The following is an 18521-nucleotide window of genomic DNA, read 5'->3' as shown; positions in this document are numbered from 1 at the left end:
AGCTGTCAAAAGTTTATGAATAGCTCAGTAGATTTCAGAAAATAATCAGTATTCATTATCACGCATCCAACTCTGGAGTCTCTAAAAACTGTAGACCAGACGGACACTGAACTGGTTTATTTTTCTCATTTTGTTGCAAATTGTAAAAAAAAGCAGTTTTGGACACATGAAGTATTGTACCAGTTTCAAGAAATTCATTTGGATCAGATTCATCGTTTTATTTTTTGTCCCCAGTGCTTTATGAACTTGGTAATTTTTTCTGCAGACTAATGGCTTTAGAATTGAGGCTGAAATCATAATGGCTGGGCAGTTCTCCAAACCTCTCTGAACCTCGGAGGATCTACGGAACAAAACATTTGATGGCCAACAAATATCACCATCTCTTTCTGTTTCTCTCTTGCTCTCCCTTTCTTGGTGAATGCCTTGGAAACTGGCCATAGTAAAGGCACTCAACCAGACAGAATGGTGTAGGAAGGGTGGGGACCCCCCCCTGCTTTGCTGCTGATTTATATTTGGTCTCTCTAAGGGTGTGTGTATTTAAGTAATATTCCAGCTATGTGTCTTATCATGTTTGTTCACTGCTTCCATTAATTGTTGTCAATTGCTAATTAGCAGAATTTATGCACAAAGGGGATTATACCTACATCCTGCATGTGCATCTAATAATGAGAATAATAGCGCAGTGGGCACGTGTAAACTTAATAAAGTAATTCATTACGTTAGCAAAGTAGACTTTGCACAAAGCCAAGTTGTCATGTGCCATCCAACATCTTATGGGGTCATAACACTCGAAGAGATACAGACCAAGAAGATTAAATACCACACAACTCCTGAAATCAATCCACATTACCATAGCCATAATCATCTGGATTGATTCTGCAGCAAAAAATTATCATACCTGAGGAAAGGCTCAATTTGTCAAGCGCAAATTGATGAACCAAGTGGGGGAGGTTTGGCCAGTGGGGACTTGTGGGGTGGATCTTAGTCCATAAGAGCTTCGGGCAGGGTTATCAATAGGTTCTTGCTGGACTTGGCTCAGTGTCCATAATTTGATGTGTACACAATCAATAGCCTCCACCTAGCTGGCAGGTGGGCCACTGGTGTGGTGCAGAATATTTTTCATCCTCATAAGAGCTTTCCCCTCTCAAAGTCAGGAACGATGCGAATGCAGGCAGAGGAGGGACGTAGTTGTAGTTGTGCAATCATGAGCTGCCACTGATGACAGGACACTTATAGAAGAGTTAGTGCCTCTATTGACGACCTCTTGAGGAGGATGTAGAAAGGTGATTCTTGCAATTTCAGGAGAAGTGGTTGAGATGACAGATGGCTGAAGATAAAGCTCAAGAGAGGCACAGAAAAGCGACTCAAGAGGGCTCTTAATGCCATGACTCCTGCATGTTTTCTCCTCTGGATCAACTTCACTCCCCATTCTCTGTCCACCCAGGATATCTTCAATTACTTTTAAGGATCTGCGGAATTAAATCATGAGGAGAGTGTGTTTGCTACGGCTAAAGAGCATTTGCTTATTTTAGGTTTTTTTGGTGACAGTACCTGTTCCAAATGTAACCTCTTGACATCGTCATCTGATTGTTGGGTTTTTCTCTGTGTTGTTGTCGGGTCTTTACCTTACAAAATAAAGTGCCTTCATGTGACTGTTGTGATTTGACACTTTATAAAAACTATTGCACTGAATTGATCTAAACCACCTTCTGCTCAGTTGTTATGCATTCTCTGCTACATGTGGAGCCAACAGTGCTACAGTTGGAGCTGCTTTGTTGTGAAAAACCACATGACGGCTTCATGTTTCAATTATCCCAAACATCTTTTTATGTATTAACTTTTCATATAAGGAAATAGTTTATCTCCAAATACCAGGAAAACTGTGATAGTCCTACCATGTATCGGTTGAGCTCCAAAAGTAAGACATGACACTCAGAACTTTATTTTGTTAGTCGTCTCCCTCATTGTAAATCTCAAAGTGAACCAGCTTCCCAGTGCAGTCGTGCTAAGCTGTCTGTTTTTTTTTTTTTCCGTGGGTGATCTGCTAAAAATGCTTAAATGTATGAAAGCAAGACAGCTACCAAGAGCAATGCACATTAGGTGATCCAAGATGAGCACACCTCATGGGCGTGAGCTCATCACATAACATACTAACCAAAATAATGCAATGTAAAAATGCAGGTATTATTCAAATGTTTCTTTCTGGGAGCAACATGACAACTCAGATCAAAGGGAGAGAGCTCAAGGAAAATCGATGTTGTGACATCAGGCCAAACTCCTCTCCTGTGAAGTGATTGACTCTATGAGGTTTTAAAGAATAGGCAAATCTTCTCTGCATACATCTGAAAGTCCATGTGATGCACATTACAACAAAAGTCTGCCGTACAGACCCACTCGTGTGTACAATTTGGCCTGATTGTGCTCTTATTATTCAGAGCACAATGGAGAGGGAGTACAGCAGCCCGATTGGTCACAGGCAGCTAAAGTATGTCAAACACCAGCTAATCATCTCCATGCATTGACCGCCCATCTAAGCCAATCAGGAGCAGCAAATATATTTTGATAGATGAGTATAAAATTAATGTATATAATAAAGTTATAATTACCAGTAGTTTGATATTTAACTTTCTTAATTGCTTTTAAATGAAATTGCTTCATTTTAACACAACAAGCATTCACCGTTTTGCCAAGGTGCGTGCAGGCACATCGGTCAGTGGTGGAATTGACAGATAGTTTAATCTCAGTTATCTAACAGTTCAGAGAGAAGCTCCACAGATTAGAAAGTGGCCGCATCTGTGAAAAATCTTCTTTCACTTCCTGTGTCTGTTAGCCTTCGTCCTCACAGTCACGTCTAGGTCAACCGGCTTTACTGTGCTTTCTTTTTTTTATTTTGTTCTTTGTTTTTTAATCCACCACTCACGACATTTGATGCTATACTTAATGCAACCGCGGATGCAAATCATGAGAAAAGAGGAGTCCAAGTAATTGATCTTTTTAACTACTCCCACTCAATAACAGTAGGTTAATGCAAGCCACCTCAGCGCTTCTTATCCCCGAGCTTACACGGCATTTACCGAACACAGGTTGCTTGGGTGTGTGAAAGTGAGACAGCGGGGCTATGGGTCAATGAAAACATTAATCAGTTTGTCTCTGTCTGTGTGTTTGTGTCCGTGCTCGCATGTCCATTCTTTCAGCTGTTCATAGTGTAGCTTTTGAAGTATGGAACAGCAGAAGATTAACTGTGTCCTCTGAGGCAGTTAATGTAAAATCTAAATAAAGAATCGACCTCTGAAGAATGACTTACCTCTTGCCTGCACGTCAGTAAATCTTATTTACATATACTCCGCTCCATACTGTACCACATCAGAAAATCATCTGTGTAAGACACAGTATACCCCCAAAATTATTATCTCGTGCTCTTATCTGCTCTTCTACCTTGTTGCTGTTCAGAAACAAGAGTACAAGCAAAGGTCTTCCGATCAAATTGTTTGGCAGCAGGGAGTGAGCCTGAAATGCGCTTGCCAAAAAGTTGAGGGGTATGGAAGCAATCTGCGTCCTTACTATGACTCCACAGCTCAGTGCCAAGCTTGCCCTGAGTTGCCTCACTTAGCTGCTAATAGGTTTAACCTAATCAGTACCAGCATTCATTTAGCGATAACACTTCCGCTGCTGAGCCAGGACACCACCTTCTTTATTCTGCTTTATGATTCCATTTTTCCTCTGCATTAGTAGAAGAGATCCTGCTTTATTTAAAAACAGCAACAACAAAAAAAATGCATTTATATATGTTTGCTTCAGGAAATGCCACTAGCCTTCTGACCACTTTTTCCGGCTTGTCATTGTTAGCCACAGGCTAATGGATGGACTACAGAAGTGGTTGACCCCTAACCACTGCAAGAAAGAAAAAAAAGTATTGCCAATATGTAATATTTGCTAAATTAATGAAGTCTCTGCGGAGATACTGTGAGCGTCTCCAGACTACACATTGTAAATTTATGTAAGATCATCAATGTGTTCTGCAACTTAATGTGATTTGTGATTAGTATTCAGCGTGCCTTGTTTTCCTATTTGACTGAGTCGCTTCAATCTCTCTTCATTACATTTTAATAGGCTTTATATTGCTCGAGTCACAGAGGGCTTTGCACAAAAGAATGCTAATTTTTCACGTCCTGGATTTCAGTCGATGTTGTGATGCAGGGTTGCACCGAGTGTAGTGCAGAGATGCTTCACCTGTGTGGGAAGAGACGCTCAGCTGAGCAGAGTTGAACTGGAGAGGAATAAAAAGAGGACATCAGCTAACCCCAGCAGCATTGTAAAGAGTTTTATGTGTAGTTGCAGCGCAAGAGGGAAGATATTCAGCTCATCACGTAACATAATGTCTTCGCCATATATAGATGACACACTTGTTTTATAAATATTCAATCATAGTCAGTGCATCTAAGGCCAGATTTAATCAATCAGTTTCTATAAATCCTCATCGAGATAAAGAGCTGCAGCTAAAACTCAGCTTTATGCTGTGCTGACCTCATGGCATTATACAAGATTATTATTATACCCATCCCCTCACTGTTCAAATGAGCATACGGGAAACAATATTTTCACTGTATGTTTCATAAGAAGAAACAATATTTGTAAAGCTTTGTACATTTTTTAAAGTGAAAGTAATGAATGAAAGGGGAAGTTTTAGACATTTGCCAACAGATGGCGCCAAAATCCTTTTATTCTTTCATGTGGTGTAGATGGGACTACACACACACACACACATACACTCACGTGCGCGCTCACAGTTATTGTCTAAACAGATTTCTGCCCTACTTACTACCCTTATTTAAATGACTTCTCAGTCAGTAAGCTCCGCAATGCTTCATTCATTTAATCACTCATTGGTTCCTTGTGTCATTTTCCATTATCTTTCTGACCTATCCTTATGTAATACTCTAGCATATTCTATATTCTTTATATGGATAATGGAGCTCTGATATTCATGAGCACGCCCACAGTGCCTTTGAACCAAAGACAGACCCTCCATTAGATTCATATCATATACTGGAGACCTTTATTTATACATCTTTTAAAATCCTTAATGCAAATCAGGCAGCCCTGATTATTCAGAGTGTGTCCTCTACCAGTGTTAAACTAATACTTTCTTCATTTCTGTCTCTCTTTTCAGATTCTAGCCATCATATCAATACTGTTTATCGTCCTCTCCACCATCGCACTTTCCCTCAACACTTTACCAGAGCTCCAGCACAAAGATGAGTTTGGCCATTTCAATGATAACCCCAACCTGGCCCATGTGGAGGCCGTGTGTATTGCCTGGTTCACCATGGAGTACCTCCTTCGCTTCCTGTCCTCTCCGAATAAGTGGAAATTCTTCAAAGGCCCACTTAATGTTATTGACTTGCTGGCCATTTTGCCCTACTATGTCACCATATTCCTAACAGAGTCGAATAGGAGTGTGCTGCAGTTCCAAAATGTGCGTCGTGTGGTGCAGATATTCAGAATCATGAGAATACTGAGGATCCTGAAGTTGGCCAGGCACTCCACGGGGCTCCAGTCTTTAGGATTTACTTTGAGAAGGAGCTACAATGAACTGGGGCTACTTATCTTATTTCTTGCCATGGGCATCATGATATTTTCCAGCTTGGTCTTCTTTGCTGAAAAAGATGAAGATGCCACCAAATTCACCAGTATTCCTGCCTCATTCTGGTGGGCCACCATTACAATGACTACAGTGGGCTACGGTGACATTTACCCACAGACGTTGCTTGGAAAGATTGTAGGTGGACTGTGTTGCATTGCAGGTGTGCTTGTCATTGCCCTACCAATCCCCATCATTGTAAACAACTTCTCTGAGTTCTACAAAGAGCAGAAGAGGCAGGAGAAAGCCATCAAGAGAAGGGAGGCTCTGGAGAGAGCCAGAAGGAATGGTAGCATTGTGTCAATGAACCTAAAAGATGCCTTTGCTCGTAGTATGGAACTGATAGATGTAGCGGTAGATAAAGGAGAAAACAAGACGCCTCTTGAGAACCATCTGTCGCCTAGCCGCTGGGGCAGCCATACCAGGCATGCCTCTTCTGAAATCCATCTGAAATCACCTGACAAAAGAAACCCAGAGTTTCTACCCGAAAGTTCTCCCCATCACATAACCATCACCACAACTGGAAGTCCACAGCGGACAAGCAGGACCCCACAGCACCTTAGTGCTCAAACACTGGAGGAGATGTACAGTCAAATAACCAAGTCACAGTCCTTCAGCAATCTCAACACTACAAGCTCCATGAGCACTCTGAGCACAACTATGACTGCCCCGGCATCACCGAAGAAATCCCAGAGCCCTGAATTTGCATTAAAAGAGGAGGTGGGGATGGAGATGAAGGAAGTCCAGCCCTCCTTGCCAGAAAACTTTGGAAGCTGTTCAGCTGGCATCGAAAAACAGAGCTCAAACTCAGGCGAGGAGGATGCTAGATCATGTCATATCAGACACCCCAGGGCCCCGCCACCTCTGAATCTTAGCTTACTGAGGCCCAGTGATGACCAGAGGTTTCTTAAAGATGGTCTCTATGAGTCTGTCAACCCAAGTGATGGATCAGAGCTCTACATAGACGAAGGGGAAAGCTTTAACAGTGCTGTGGAGAATATCCAGGGCTCTCCAAGACGGATTAATCCTCTAAAAATAAAAGGGTTGAAGGTCAATTACACAAAGACCTCTGCTGAAGGCCCTCTGACACCACCCAGTACTACTTCTCCTGGAGACATCAGCTCCAGCATCCTGGAAGATGAGTCTCCAGTGGGAGAGACATCACCACTCATCCCTAGTTCAGAGGGGCTTCTTCCAGTCACAATGGAAGACGTCTGCCCTCTGGCCCCTAAGAGGCTGGTGGTGGACACCCCACCAGGGGATGAAGATTCACAATCCACAGAGAATCATGAGGAGAAGCACCTGATGGAGGTGGCGGGAGCAGCGGTTGCACCATTGTCACCCAAGACAGCAGCACAAAATAGCACCCAAGGTGTGGTTGGGGCAGGCGAGGAGGTTAAGCCTGACAGCAACCAAAGTGGACACAAAGTAGAGAACCACATGTTTACATCCGATATCCACCTGATACCCGGGGATGGCAGCCTCTCTCCAACATGTGAAACCAGCATGTGAATGTAAGGGACATTTGAGGGACAACAGACCTAGTACAACCTCAGCCTGAAGTTTGGGGGAGCAGGGAGGAAAGTCAAGGGTGCAGTGGTGGAGAGAGATCTTTTTGCATGGCATGACAAGTCTCTTATACTTGTGTTGTTGTTGAATTGCAGAAAAAGAAACTGCAGTGCTTTGTGCAGATCCTGGAAAAACAGTGGGCTCAAAGAGGACACTTTTGAGAAACAGAGAATTCATCAAATCACGTACACGCAGGTCCTCCAGATGTACATAACGTCTCCTTTTCTAGCAAAAGAAGGAAATGCACAGAGGAACTGTAAAAGCATGCTTTTTTTTAAAAAAAATCAAAGGACAGATATTTTACGGTGCTTAGTTTGCTGAAAGCGCTCCACTGTAAATACTAGGACATCTAAGGCAATGACAATGCACAAGATGGCAAGGGAAGACAGTCACTGAGGGTACTAATATTTGTAATGTGAAAAAGAAGGGGTAGGGGTTTGGATAGACAGCCCTCAGATTGGGTGTTGCATCGTAGCGACCTATAAAAAAAAAGAAACATATCATTACCTTTTGTGGCAATGCAAAGTGTTCTCATGATGGCCCTGTTTCTTTGTTTTGTTTCGTTTTTGTTTTGTTTGGTTGTTTTTTTTCTCGTGAATAACAGATGAAACTGTAACGTTGAGATTAATATATTTGTTTTTCATAGAAGCTGTTGAACTTTCAGTTTGAGCATCTTTGAATTCATGAATGTGGGAAAGAAAGATAAAAACACCTTGAATTCTCTCTAAAAAAAAAAAAAAAAAAAAAACACCAAAAAAAAACACCTGTAGTTGCCAAGTATTTATCAAACCAGTAAGAAGATGAACTATCAGACACTAAAGCTACTGACAATATTTATCACGAGATTTAAGATGCTCCTCGTTCAGCCTTTTGATTCCATCCAAATCAGAGGAAATGATCTTATTTACTCTCTAACATCAATTATATAAATAAATATATCTATCTATCTAAAAGTAGTTTTAAGAATGAAACGTGATAAGTAGGGCTAGATTGGTTGTAGGAAAAGTCTACAATATGTAGGTGAGACTCCATTTAAAAAAACAAAAAAAAGAGGTAAGACTTATTATTCACCAAGGTAGATTTGGTCATTAACACAGATATATGCGTTACACTATCATTATCTATTTTGGCTTTTTAAAAGGGGTAGATTACAACAACAAAAAATGACAGTATTCCTTCTGATATCAATGGACCAAATCAAGCACACTGGCAAGCTTTCTTCTATCTCTTCATTATAGCATATATGGTAATAACATGTATTTTGACAGTAGGTATGCTTTTGGAGTTTTTTTTTCATTATAGTTTGTTTACCTGCATTGTGTTCATTGGCCCATCCTCAGCAGCCTCATGTCAATGTTGACCTTTGTTCCATACTACTGCAACTTTACCCAATCCTGCTGATAAGTTAAAGGCATTTTTTTGTATATCTGTGGTGTCTCGGACTGTAATTTATCGTGTTTTATTGTGAACAATTTTCAGTCAAACTTAAACCCAAAGGATTTTTTTTTCTCTCGTCGTCTCTCTTGCTTTTGTTTTACACTGACTGAAAATATGTCTGTTCTACGTTGCCTTTGATTCCAATTTATTGCTGGAATATTTGTTTATTTCTTTCGGCGTGACACATGTCGGCGTAGACTAGCGAGGAGTTTGTGAAAGCCACACAAACCGGAATGGCAGTGATAGGAAGGAACGTGGGTGAACTATTTTGTTGTTTTCTTTCTTGTTATCATTCTTTTTCGCTAATCATATTTTGGTTGTTTGTTTGTTTTACTGAAAGGTGTGGAATGTGCAATATCGCATACTGCAATCTATGCAGGCCAAGAATTGTGGCACTTTATTTTATGTCTATGGGAATTTGTAAGTGTACAGGCAAAATTTACTTGTATTTTTCAGATGTTATATCTTTAATATGAGGCAAAAAGAGTATTACGACTACTAGGATCTCACAAACAATGCAAATGAGAATCTGACTTTTACTTTTTCGTATTGCGTGACTGGCAAAATGCTGTTGAGCACCTTAAAGCCAGGTATTAATGGACCTCAAATTTGATTATCTGTCGGAATAAGAATCCAAATTGACCACCAGGGCCTTTTATACTCCTGTTAGATTTACATAAAAAAAATCTAGCAAATGTGTGGAAGATATTAACATTATCTAATTTTAATGGCCACAAACAAACAATTTTCTGTTTTTTGTGAATTATCGTGGAGAATGAGTCTATTTTTTCTAAACCAAAATGGAGCACGACCACAATTTCCTGCCATATGGTGGTTGAAATGATGCGTGCCTTTTCATAACACGGCTGTTTATGAGAAGGTAGCGAGTCATTTTGCTTTGTTCATATAGCACTGTACAGAAAAAAAATTCTAATTTTATAGGAAAAATCAGGTCTTTATGTAATAGAAACAAGTAATGATATTGAGTTCTCAGGTTTTCTATAACTCTCTGATGTTCTGATTGGATAGATTATCTGTTTTGTTTTGTTTTTCTTGAACAGCTAATGTCAGCTAGCTGCTTCTGTACTTTTTGAGAAGTGTTGTTGTCAAAATCCACTTCGATGTCTTGGCTTCCAGAACAGGGAGCTGCAATATTTCTCCCTTCTTCTGAGTAATGTGTGTACCACATTCAGTATCCACTCCCATCAGTCTTCGGAGAGGCAGGAAGAAGTACAAACAAAGGGATGGGCATCTGACCATTAAGGGAGGGAAAGAGGGAGCGCAGCTACAGCCAGGAAGAGATCCCTGCTGTCTCTGAGCTGATCCATCTGATTATTTCCCATGCTGACACCAGTGAGTGCTCCGGGCCCTCCGGCTTCAGAAGCTCTAACCCCATGGCATGCCCTCAGGAATAGCTACGAGTGGGTAAAAACAAGGCGAGGACAAGAAAAGAAATGGTTCTCCCAAATGGTTACATTGTGTCAGTTGTGGTCCATATTTTCTTTCTTTTGTCTGTGTACATACGATTTGCCCAAAGTAGCATATTCTGACTCAGTGTTCAGAGATTCATGTGAGACCTCATGGAGTTACCTTTGTGATATTACCGATCCCTCATCAGAAACTCAGATTCTTTGGTATTCTCTGAAGTAAAATGCAGAGTCAGCGGTGGTCTTCGTTTGAATTTTCATCTCTTTTTTTTTTCTTTATAATAAAGGGAGGTTAGATCGTAACCTTCTTGTTTGTAAGCTTGTACTTTTTTTCTGTACTCCAATTAATCCTTCATCCCTTGTTTGTAGTAATCATGTCTCTGTGTTAGCCTCGAGTAATCTTTCATTTTGACAGGTAGGGTAGAGAAACAAGGGATTTGGATTGATCAGCTGTATCCCCTCCGGATAAAGTTTGTGTGGATACTGCAGCTAATTCTGTGAACTGACAGCAAAAAGGACTGTGCTCTGTCTTACTGTCTCATGATGGCGTATTCATCTGTGATGCTGTACAGAGTGGAAACGTCGTGTCTTTACCCTCTCTGAGAGAATGGGTATTGTCCGTGTCACTCATACCTGCTTACCTTGCTCCTTAAAATGCAAACAGCATCATTGTTTGTCCTTATATCTCTGTATATTCTGCCTCCTCCATTGTTTTTTCTGTTCAGCTTTGAGAAAGCATTATCATCAAGACACATCCTGACCTACAGACTGTTTCTGTACAAAGCAACATCTTTGTATGCATGTAGTAGTCTGAACAATTATGTGACCACAGAACACTTTGTTATGGTATGTATGTCAACATTTGTGTAGAGCATTGTTCCTCATTACGTCTATTAGCATATGCAGAATAACAAATAAATGTATAACTCCTGCGTTTGTGTGTTTGGTGTTCCCTGCTCTGCATGTGAGATGATGATTGTAGGCCAGGAAAGTAAAAAAGAGGGGGGAAAAAAGTTTGAATCAGGACACCAATTAAAATAATATGTTGCATTTGCTGCAAGAAAGCAAAGTTGTTTTCCATATACAGAAGTGTGGACAACTCAGCAGTTTGGCTGGTTGATAAATGATTTATTACAGAGCGGAGATGCGTTTCGTTCGATGCAATTAATGTAAGTGTGCATTTCCAGGCATGTTCCAATGCAACTAAACAACATTTACAGTGTGTTTAGAGGGAAATGCATTCTCTGTCCAATAATAATTTGCAATGTAAAAACCAGTTAAGCCCAAATAAGGCTCGTGGTGTGGTGGCAGAGGCATTCACATAGTTTCTTCGCTTCTAGTGTGGCAACAATTTTACTTAGTTTTATATTTTTTCTGTCTTTAACTTTATCTTTATGGCCATTTTAGGTTAGTTTAGGAATATAATTATTGGGTTAGGTTAAATAGTTACACTTTAGGTTTCTGTTAGGTTTAGGGGAAAAGGTCATTTCTGATAAAAAAAAAACATACTTACAGTGTTAACTGCATGTGAAGGTTCTCATTCAATTCAATTTTATTTATATAGCACCAAATATAGCACCTTAAAGTGCTTTACATTTTAAGGTAAAGACCCTGCAATGATACAGAGAAAATCCTAACAAGCATATGACCCCCTGTGAGCAAGCATTTTGGTGACAGAGGGAAGAGAAAAGTCTCTTTTAACAGGAAGAACCAGGCTTAAGGAGGGGTAGCCATGTACCCCTTGGCTTGTTAGGGGTGAGGAGAGGAAGATAAGTCACTGATTTGCTGGATTACCAGGTGGATAAGTTAAGATAATATAATTACATATTTGGAAAATTCTGAATTTATGACTCATTGCCTAAAATGGGTCAGAAATAAGAAAGAAATAACACAAATGGCAACAAAATATTTATTACAAATGTATTTTTATTTACAAAAAACACACACAAACACATTTTTGTTGCTACAATCAGTTCTTCCAGACCTGCTTCCAAGTTCCATGAAGGGTCCTAATGAAAGAACTGATACAATCAGAAAAGTAAACAAAGTTAAGGCTGTTATAACTATTATAACTGTTATACTCAGCTGATTTCACCTGATACCCTGCACAACCTGTATGGTTCACAGTGAATGATCCAATAAAAAGAAAATATTCCCAAGGCATCCCACCCCAAAAAAATTGTCAATGCCAGAGGTCAGAGGGAAACGGCTTGATGGGCTGCAGCAGAAGACGACCACATCAGGTGCCACTCCTGTCAGCTAAGAGGCTACTTCAGCAGGGTAACATGGCAAGTCATAAACCTCAAATCTTAAACATGAGAGTGAGTTTTCTGTACTCAAATGTTCTCCACAATACAAAAGGCAAGTTTTCAAAGTTTGACTGCATAAAAGGTTGAGAATTGCTTTATACCTAAAATTAAATACTACCCTACGAGTCTACAAGTTATATCTGAAACTTAATGCAGTGAACAACTTCTTCAACTTGCAGTTGCCTCAAATTGTTTTGGCACGATCTGAACAAGGTGATATTGATATTTAGTTACTCCTCCTGAACGCCAGAGGGCGCTGCAGTCCGATTAGCGAATTCAAACTGGCTGGTAAATGGTGAGCGCGCGGGTGTTTTTAAAAGAAAAACAGGAATACACATAAACATGGCGGCTGAAAATAATAACAGAACCGCTTCAGATGTAAATAGCATCGAAGAAGGTGTCAGTTTTTCTCACATTACCGCCGTAGCTACAGGATGGATGTCGGACTTCATGTTTCTAAGTTTGTGTCGGCGTTTTAAGGAGAGCAAACGTGATGAATTCAACGAAACGCTCTCAGCTTTCCAGAGTGAGTGAGGCACCTAGGTTACGTATATTTATGCTTAATTTATGATTATTCCAATGGTGTTAGATTAGCTTCCCAAGTTTACCATTAGTTAAAGTTTAAAAGTTGGTAAAGACAAACATAAAAGAACCAAATATCACGTAAAATATGACAGATATAAAAGTGAGATATGTTTAAGGAGTAGACGCCAAAACAGCGTCCGAGGTGAAACTCTTTAAGCCATGTCTATTTTTATGTATTTTTTCATTTTTTTGTTAAGACCTGTCATGTTGTTGTTAAATGCAACTGGCACCTTTACTCAGAAAAACGAGAGGAAGAACCTCTCGTTGGTAACTTTAATGTAAATATACGTGTACGTATAAGTCTTCACAAAGTTTCTGAAAATATTGTGCCTAACACAAATTTTTTTTTCATTTATTCTTTTTTTCCTCAGCCATTCAGAAATTATCTCCTAAGAGAAATGAGAAAGCAAAGATCTGTGACTTCCTGGCAAGAGTCATGCATGGAAAGCTGCTGGGTAAGAAAACATGATGCCACAGTTTTTAAATACACATTAAAAACTATTAAAATGGCCTGCATTTGTATAGCGCTTTTCTAGTCCCTAAGGACCCCAAAGCGCTTCACACTACATTCAGTCATTCACCCATTCACACACACATTCACACACTGGCGATGGCAAGCTACATTAAAAACTATTAAAGATGAGAAAGGGGTTGGAAATCACTGACTAAAAACGTATATACCCACCTGTCTCTTCATCAGTGATGCATTAACTTTCCGTGGCCTAGAATTGTGGTTATTTGTCAGCATGATCTAAATCTCCCGTTACATCCACATCCCATCTTGACAGTGTCTACCTGCATTGAGTTTCTGCCATGTACTTACTACTTACTTACTAGATATTTACGTTAACAAGGAGCTGAGTAGTTGTACCTAATAAAGTGGTCGCTGGGGGTATACTGTTTTACTAAAAAAAAATTAACAGCAGCAGACTCTTTCTGTCCTTCATCCTAGTTGGCTTCCTGTTTCCTTGTCCTGTAAAACACTTGTTTTTCTTCAGATGTGCAGTTTGAAGATGATGCCTCTGTGATGCCTCTGATGTCGGCTGCCAGACTCTGGTCAGACCTCAAAAACACTGTGGCAGACGAAAGTTTGTTTAAAAACGTTGCCATCCTTTTGATTGTACAGGTAATAAAGTTTTGTTTTGTTTTTCCTACCTCAGTATGGGCCTTTGGGGGATTACTTCACTTGTAATTGAGCTACAAACAATATAGGGAAAGAGTTTGTTTCACCTCATATTCATTTTTCAATTTTGAGAGCACAAAGGAGCGTCATGCTTGAGTAAAAGAAACGGTGATTAACAAAACTAGTTAAAACACGATCCATTGTAGTGCTGGTGGTTTTCCTTTAGCTCTCTTTGAGGGAACTAAACATTTTACTATGTGGGGGGAAAAACACAACACCAGTGCTGAAACTATACAGATGTTTGATTATGAAATGAGCAGGGTTTAAGTCCTGATGTTGGCTGCATGTATTGATTTTGAGTCTAATGTCATACATTTACCCTGTGCCTAGTCTGTTGCTGTCTGCTTGGAGAAGGGTGAAAGGTCTTCTGCCTCCTCTGCCCTCAGGTGGTTTGAGAATAACCTTGAACTTCCACAGGTCTGTATGGCAGTTATTCTCCCTTTCCTTTTCAAAATAAAGGTCAATTTTGGAACGTTTTAATTATTCAGTAACAGATTTTAAGCGATTTTAACAACTAATGTGTTTTAACAGGGTTTGAGAGTTAAGCTTTCGAAAATAGTTGCACAGGCTGAGACTTACCACCCATTCCTCATGAGCTTCAGCTTCAGTCGCCTGCTAGAGACAGTCCAGTCCTACTTGGATGCCTATTTGGAGAAGAATCCTTCTGACTACCTTCTCAAGGTACAGCACCTGCAGAACCTGTGTTTTATGTCACAGCCAGTATCAGAATGAGATTGGAACACAGGTCTGCTCAACTATGTGAAAAATCACACTCACTACTATCATTGTCAATATTGAGATCACAATTCTGAGAATTTTGAGAATAACCTTTAAAACCTACAGGTTCGTGTCTCAGTTATTTAAAGCCCTACTACTTTAAAATCAAGGCCAACATGATGTCCACCCCAACCTTAGTTCACAAGTTGTTTGTCAGGCCTACATACTGAGTTTCTACAAGTCATACAGCACTGTGTTCACAGAGTAAATTAAAATATTTGTTTAAAAAACTAGACTAGATATATTTATATGTATTATGTTTCAGGTTCTGGGCTGAATATTTTATTTCCTAAGTTGTAAGTTTAAAATTCACTTTAAACTCTTAGAAATGTTTTGGGTTTTTTTGCAAAAAGTATTGTCGACTTTTTTTGGATTTCTGCTTTAGGGGGCACCACAGCGGATCATCTCACCCTTTCTTTAGCATCGTCTTTTGTCACACCAACCTTCTGCATATGCTCTTTCACTACATACCTCCATCTCTGCACATGTCGAAACCATCTCAGCCTTGTCTCTCCAAACTTATGTCCAAGCCAAAATATATAAAAACCCCTTTGCACTCTTAGTGAGATGGAAGGTTTTTTGGGAAATACACCGATCAGTGGACACTTGTCATCATGGGACTCTGGGGCTGCATAACAGTTACAGTTTGGCCATCATCATAAAATCCACAGACCTGTGCTCGCCCACTTTTTTCTGCTTTTGACACGTGGACTTCAAGCTCTGACTGTTCACTTGCTGCCTGATATATCGCACCTCTGGATTGTTGTGAAGAGATAATCACAGCGCTGGTTTTAATGCTGTGGCTTGCTGATGGGTGTACATGAGGTGTCCAAAGTTTCTCGGTAGTTAACAGGCAATGCTTACACAAATTTTTGCAGATATTAATTTCTCCTCCTCTTGTTTTCTCCTTTTGTGCTGAAACTACGCTCTTATCCTCCTGAGTAATGGCGCTCAGACCAACTGAAGGTGCTGATGTGATGTTATCAGTCATAGCTAATTGACAATTTGTCATCAAATTAGTTGGAAGGGCAAACTGCTGCATTCTGTAGAGTCGTCCTCAGGGCCTAACAGACTCGCTTATTCAGGAAAGTTTTATGAATGATTTACGCAAGCCAATGACCTCTTGATGGCTGTACTTGGAAGGGTATGCTAATGACTGCCCTCATTAATTTTGCTTTTCATTACAGCAGTACTTAGACCAGAAAGTTAGTTGTTTTTAGAAGTTTATGAAAGGGTCATATTTATATGCATAAATTAGCAAAGCTAAATGTCTGTGTTATGTCTACCTCTCCGATCATCAGGCAGCTTCAAAGATGGTGCAGTCCTCACACAAAACTGAGGGTTTGGAGGACGAGGGGCCCCGGGACAGCTCTCTTTCAAAGAAGGCCAGTGATGTCACGGAGGACAGAAAGTAAGTCGTAGTATTTTTGAAAAGCCTCATTTATTTAAACTCTGCTTCTCCTTCATGCTAAATATTCAGCTTTATTTATGTCCTAACAGGAAAGGAAACACCACATGTCACAGGTCAGTAAGAATATGTTTAACACTCACTAGACACATTATTAGGTACACCTCGCTAGTACTGTATTGGAGCCCATTTTGCTTTCCAAACCACCTTGATGCTTCATGGCACAGATTCAACAAGGTGCTCGAAACATTCCTCAGTTATTTTGGTCTATATTGAAATGATAGCATCGCACAGTTGCTGCAGATTTGTCAACTGCACATCCATGGTATGAATCTCCTGTTCCACCACATCCCAAAGCTGCCCTCTTTGATTGAGATCTGGTGACTGTGGAGGCCATTTCAGTACAGTGAACTCATGTTGTGTTCAAGAAACGAGTTTGAGATGGTCTGAGCTTTGTGGCATGGCACACAGCCATCAGAACATGGGTGTACTGTGGCCATAAAGGGATGGACATATGGCAGTATTCAGGCAGCCTGTGGCATTGTAACAATGCTTGCTTGGTACTAATGACTGATTCAGACTTTTGTGGCCAATGCCTTTGCCGGCATTCACACTTGTGCACTACGCGTTACAGTTATGTCCCAATCTTTTATATCCTCTGCCAGCCTAAATGATTCTAGGACGTCTTCTCTTCCTAGGTCCCCTTTTTCCAGTTTCTTTTGGGGTTTTTTGTTTCGTTTTGTTTTCTCCCCAGAGGCTAAAAAAAAGTGTCCTTGGTGAAGTTTTTCCACTTCTTTTTACATCCCCTCACATCAGTCCTGATAGTTTAAGGAATCTCCCTCGAGGAATTCAATCTGAGAGTCCATATGTTGACGCAGGGATTGATGTTCTCTCAATGATTCATTCGAAAGAAGCAGGAAATGCACAGGAGGAATCAAGAGGCCACTCAAAGTAGTTGGGGTGTGAGTTTCAGAGGGGTTTCTGATTAGGTACCTGTGACATAGATTTCACATAGAAGCATAAATCCTATTTCGGGGACAGGTGTGCCAAGAAAATATTCCCTACAGCACCAGCCTGAACCGTGTTTTCATATTGTTTGTGCCAAATTCTGACCATCAGGATGTGCAGTGTGCCCTTCTGCTGCTGTCGCGCATCTTCTTTGACGTTTGATGCGCATTCAGAGTTGCTGTCCTGCAGCATATTTTCCCACCAGCTCAAAGCCATGTTTCCATTCTCCCCTAACATCAACAAGGGATTTTCACCCAGAGAACTGTGGCTCGCTGGACATTTTCTCTTTTGGGACCATTCTCTAGAGATGGTTGTGAAAATCCCAGTAAATCTGCAGTGTCTGAAGTACTGCCACGTCACATTCAGGGTCACTTAAATTACACATGTAGGTTAAGGAAATAATTGTGTCGCACTGTATTACTCTTCCACAGACCAAAACGGAAACTACTCTCAACCATAAATACAGATGTGTGGAAGCCTGATACATGCAAGAAGCGTCATTTTTCTCTACGTCGAATCTCCAGTAATGGTGGGTTTTAATTTTCTTGTGGCTTTGATTGGTTTCTGAATTTTTCTTTTGAAATTTATTTACCAGCACATCATATTTGAGCCTGAATACAAGTAAATTAATTTCAAACCTTACAGCATCAGAGTTATCCCAGATGACAGAAAATTCACCAGACACAAAAAAGGCACAAAAAACAAGAAAACCCCCTCAAGTAAGTAGAACCAATTAATCCACAAATCAGTTTAAGGAGTTATAAATATTCCTTTAAGCATAGAAAGCAGGAGTTTATGTTTTTTCCTTTTTATCTAGAAATGGACCTCCCAGCTGGACAAGTACCTCAAGGATGGTGTTAAACGTCACGGGCAGGGGAAGTGGTCTCGTATCTTAATGGATTATGACTTTGAAGGACGCACCGGCACCATGCTCAAAGACCGCTGGAGAGTTCTAACGAGGGCACATGAAGTGGGATAAAGACACACAGAGCTTCTCTAATTCGTACAATGTAGCATTTGACCTGTAAATAAAATCACCTGATTTTTCTATTGATTTTTTTTAATGGTTTTAGTTGCATGCTCTGCTATGTTTGCACTGAAACAATTTACCACCAGAGGGTGCTCAAGCACAGAACAGTGATCTGGGTAAGTTGGTCTACTGTGACTGGGTAAATTT

The 18521-nt window shown here is 40.3% G+C and overlaps 2 protein-coding genes across 2 annotated transcripts in view; both read left to right on the top strand.

The window, feature by feature from the left end:
* The window catches only part of kcnb2b (potassium voltage-gated channel subfamily B member 2b), a 93708-nt gene extending 82702 nt beyond the window's left edge, over window positions 1-11006 (top strand). The window contains exon 3 of the mRNA XM_004546621.4: window positions 5171-11006. Within this exon, the coding sequence (XP_004546678.1) occupies window positions 5171-7153 (1983 nt within the window). The 3' untranslated portion in view covers window positions 7154-11006. The remainder of the gene's footprint in view (window positions 1-5170) is intronic.
* A 1653-nt stretch (window positions 11007-12659) lies between these two features.
* terf1 (telomeric repeat binding factor (NIMA-interacting) 1) lies at window positions 12660-18392 on the top strand. The gene is made up of 10 exons (XM_004546619.6): window positions 12660-12909; window positions 13340-13423; window positions 13967-14094; window positions 14482-14568; window positions 14683-14832; window positions 16230-16339; window positions 16429-16452; window positions 17776-17873; window positions 17990-18063; window positions 18162-18392. The coding sequence occupies exons 1-10, from the start codon at window positions 12726-12728 to the stop codon at window positions 18321-18323; spliced, it is 1101 nt and encodes a 366-aa protein (XP_004546676.3). The 5' UTR covers window positions 12660-12725; the 3' UTR covers window positions 18324-18392.
* The last annotated feature ends 129 nt before the right edge of the window (window positions 18393-18521 follow it).

The sequence above is a fragment of the Maylandia zebra genome, linkage group LG9 (assembly GCF_041146795.1).
Source record: "Maylandia zebra isolate NMK-2024a linkage group LG9, Mzebra_GT3a, whole genome shotgun sequence".
Lineage (NCBI taxonomy): Eukaryota > Metazoa > Chordata > Actinopteri > Cichliformes > Cichlidae > Maylandia > Maylandia zebra.
Note: the sequence above shows the minus strand (reverse complement) of the source record. Positions and strands in the feature narration are given on the sequence as shown.

Bases quoted from the DNA above. Each gene is read 5' to 3' on its own strand.
- terf1 (XM_004546619.6), top strand. From the start codon at position 12,726: ATGGCGGCTGAAAATAATAACAGAACCGCTTCAGATGTAAATAGCATC. The intron at 14,569-14,682 runs GTCTGTATGGCA...GTGTTTTAACAG, and splicing joins ATAACCTTGAACTTCCACAG to GGTTTGAGAGTTAAGCTTTC. The intron at 17,874-17,989 runs GTGGGTTTTAAT...CAAACCTTACAG, and splicing joins ACGTCGAATCTCCAGTAATG to CATCAGAGTTATCCCAGATG.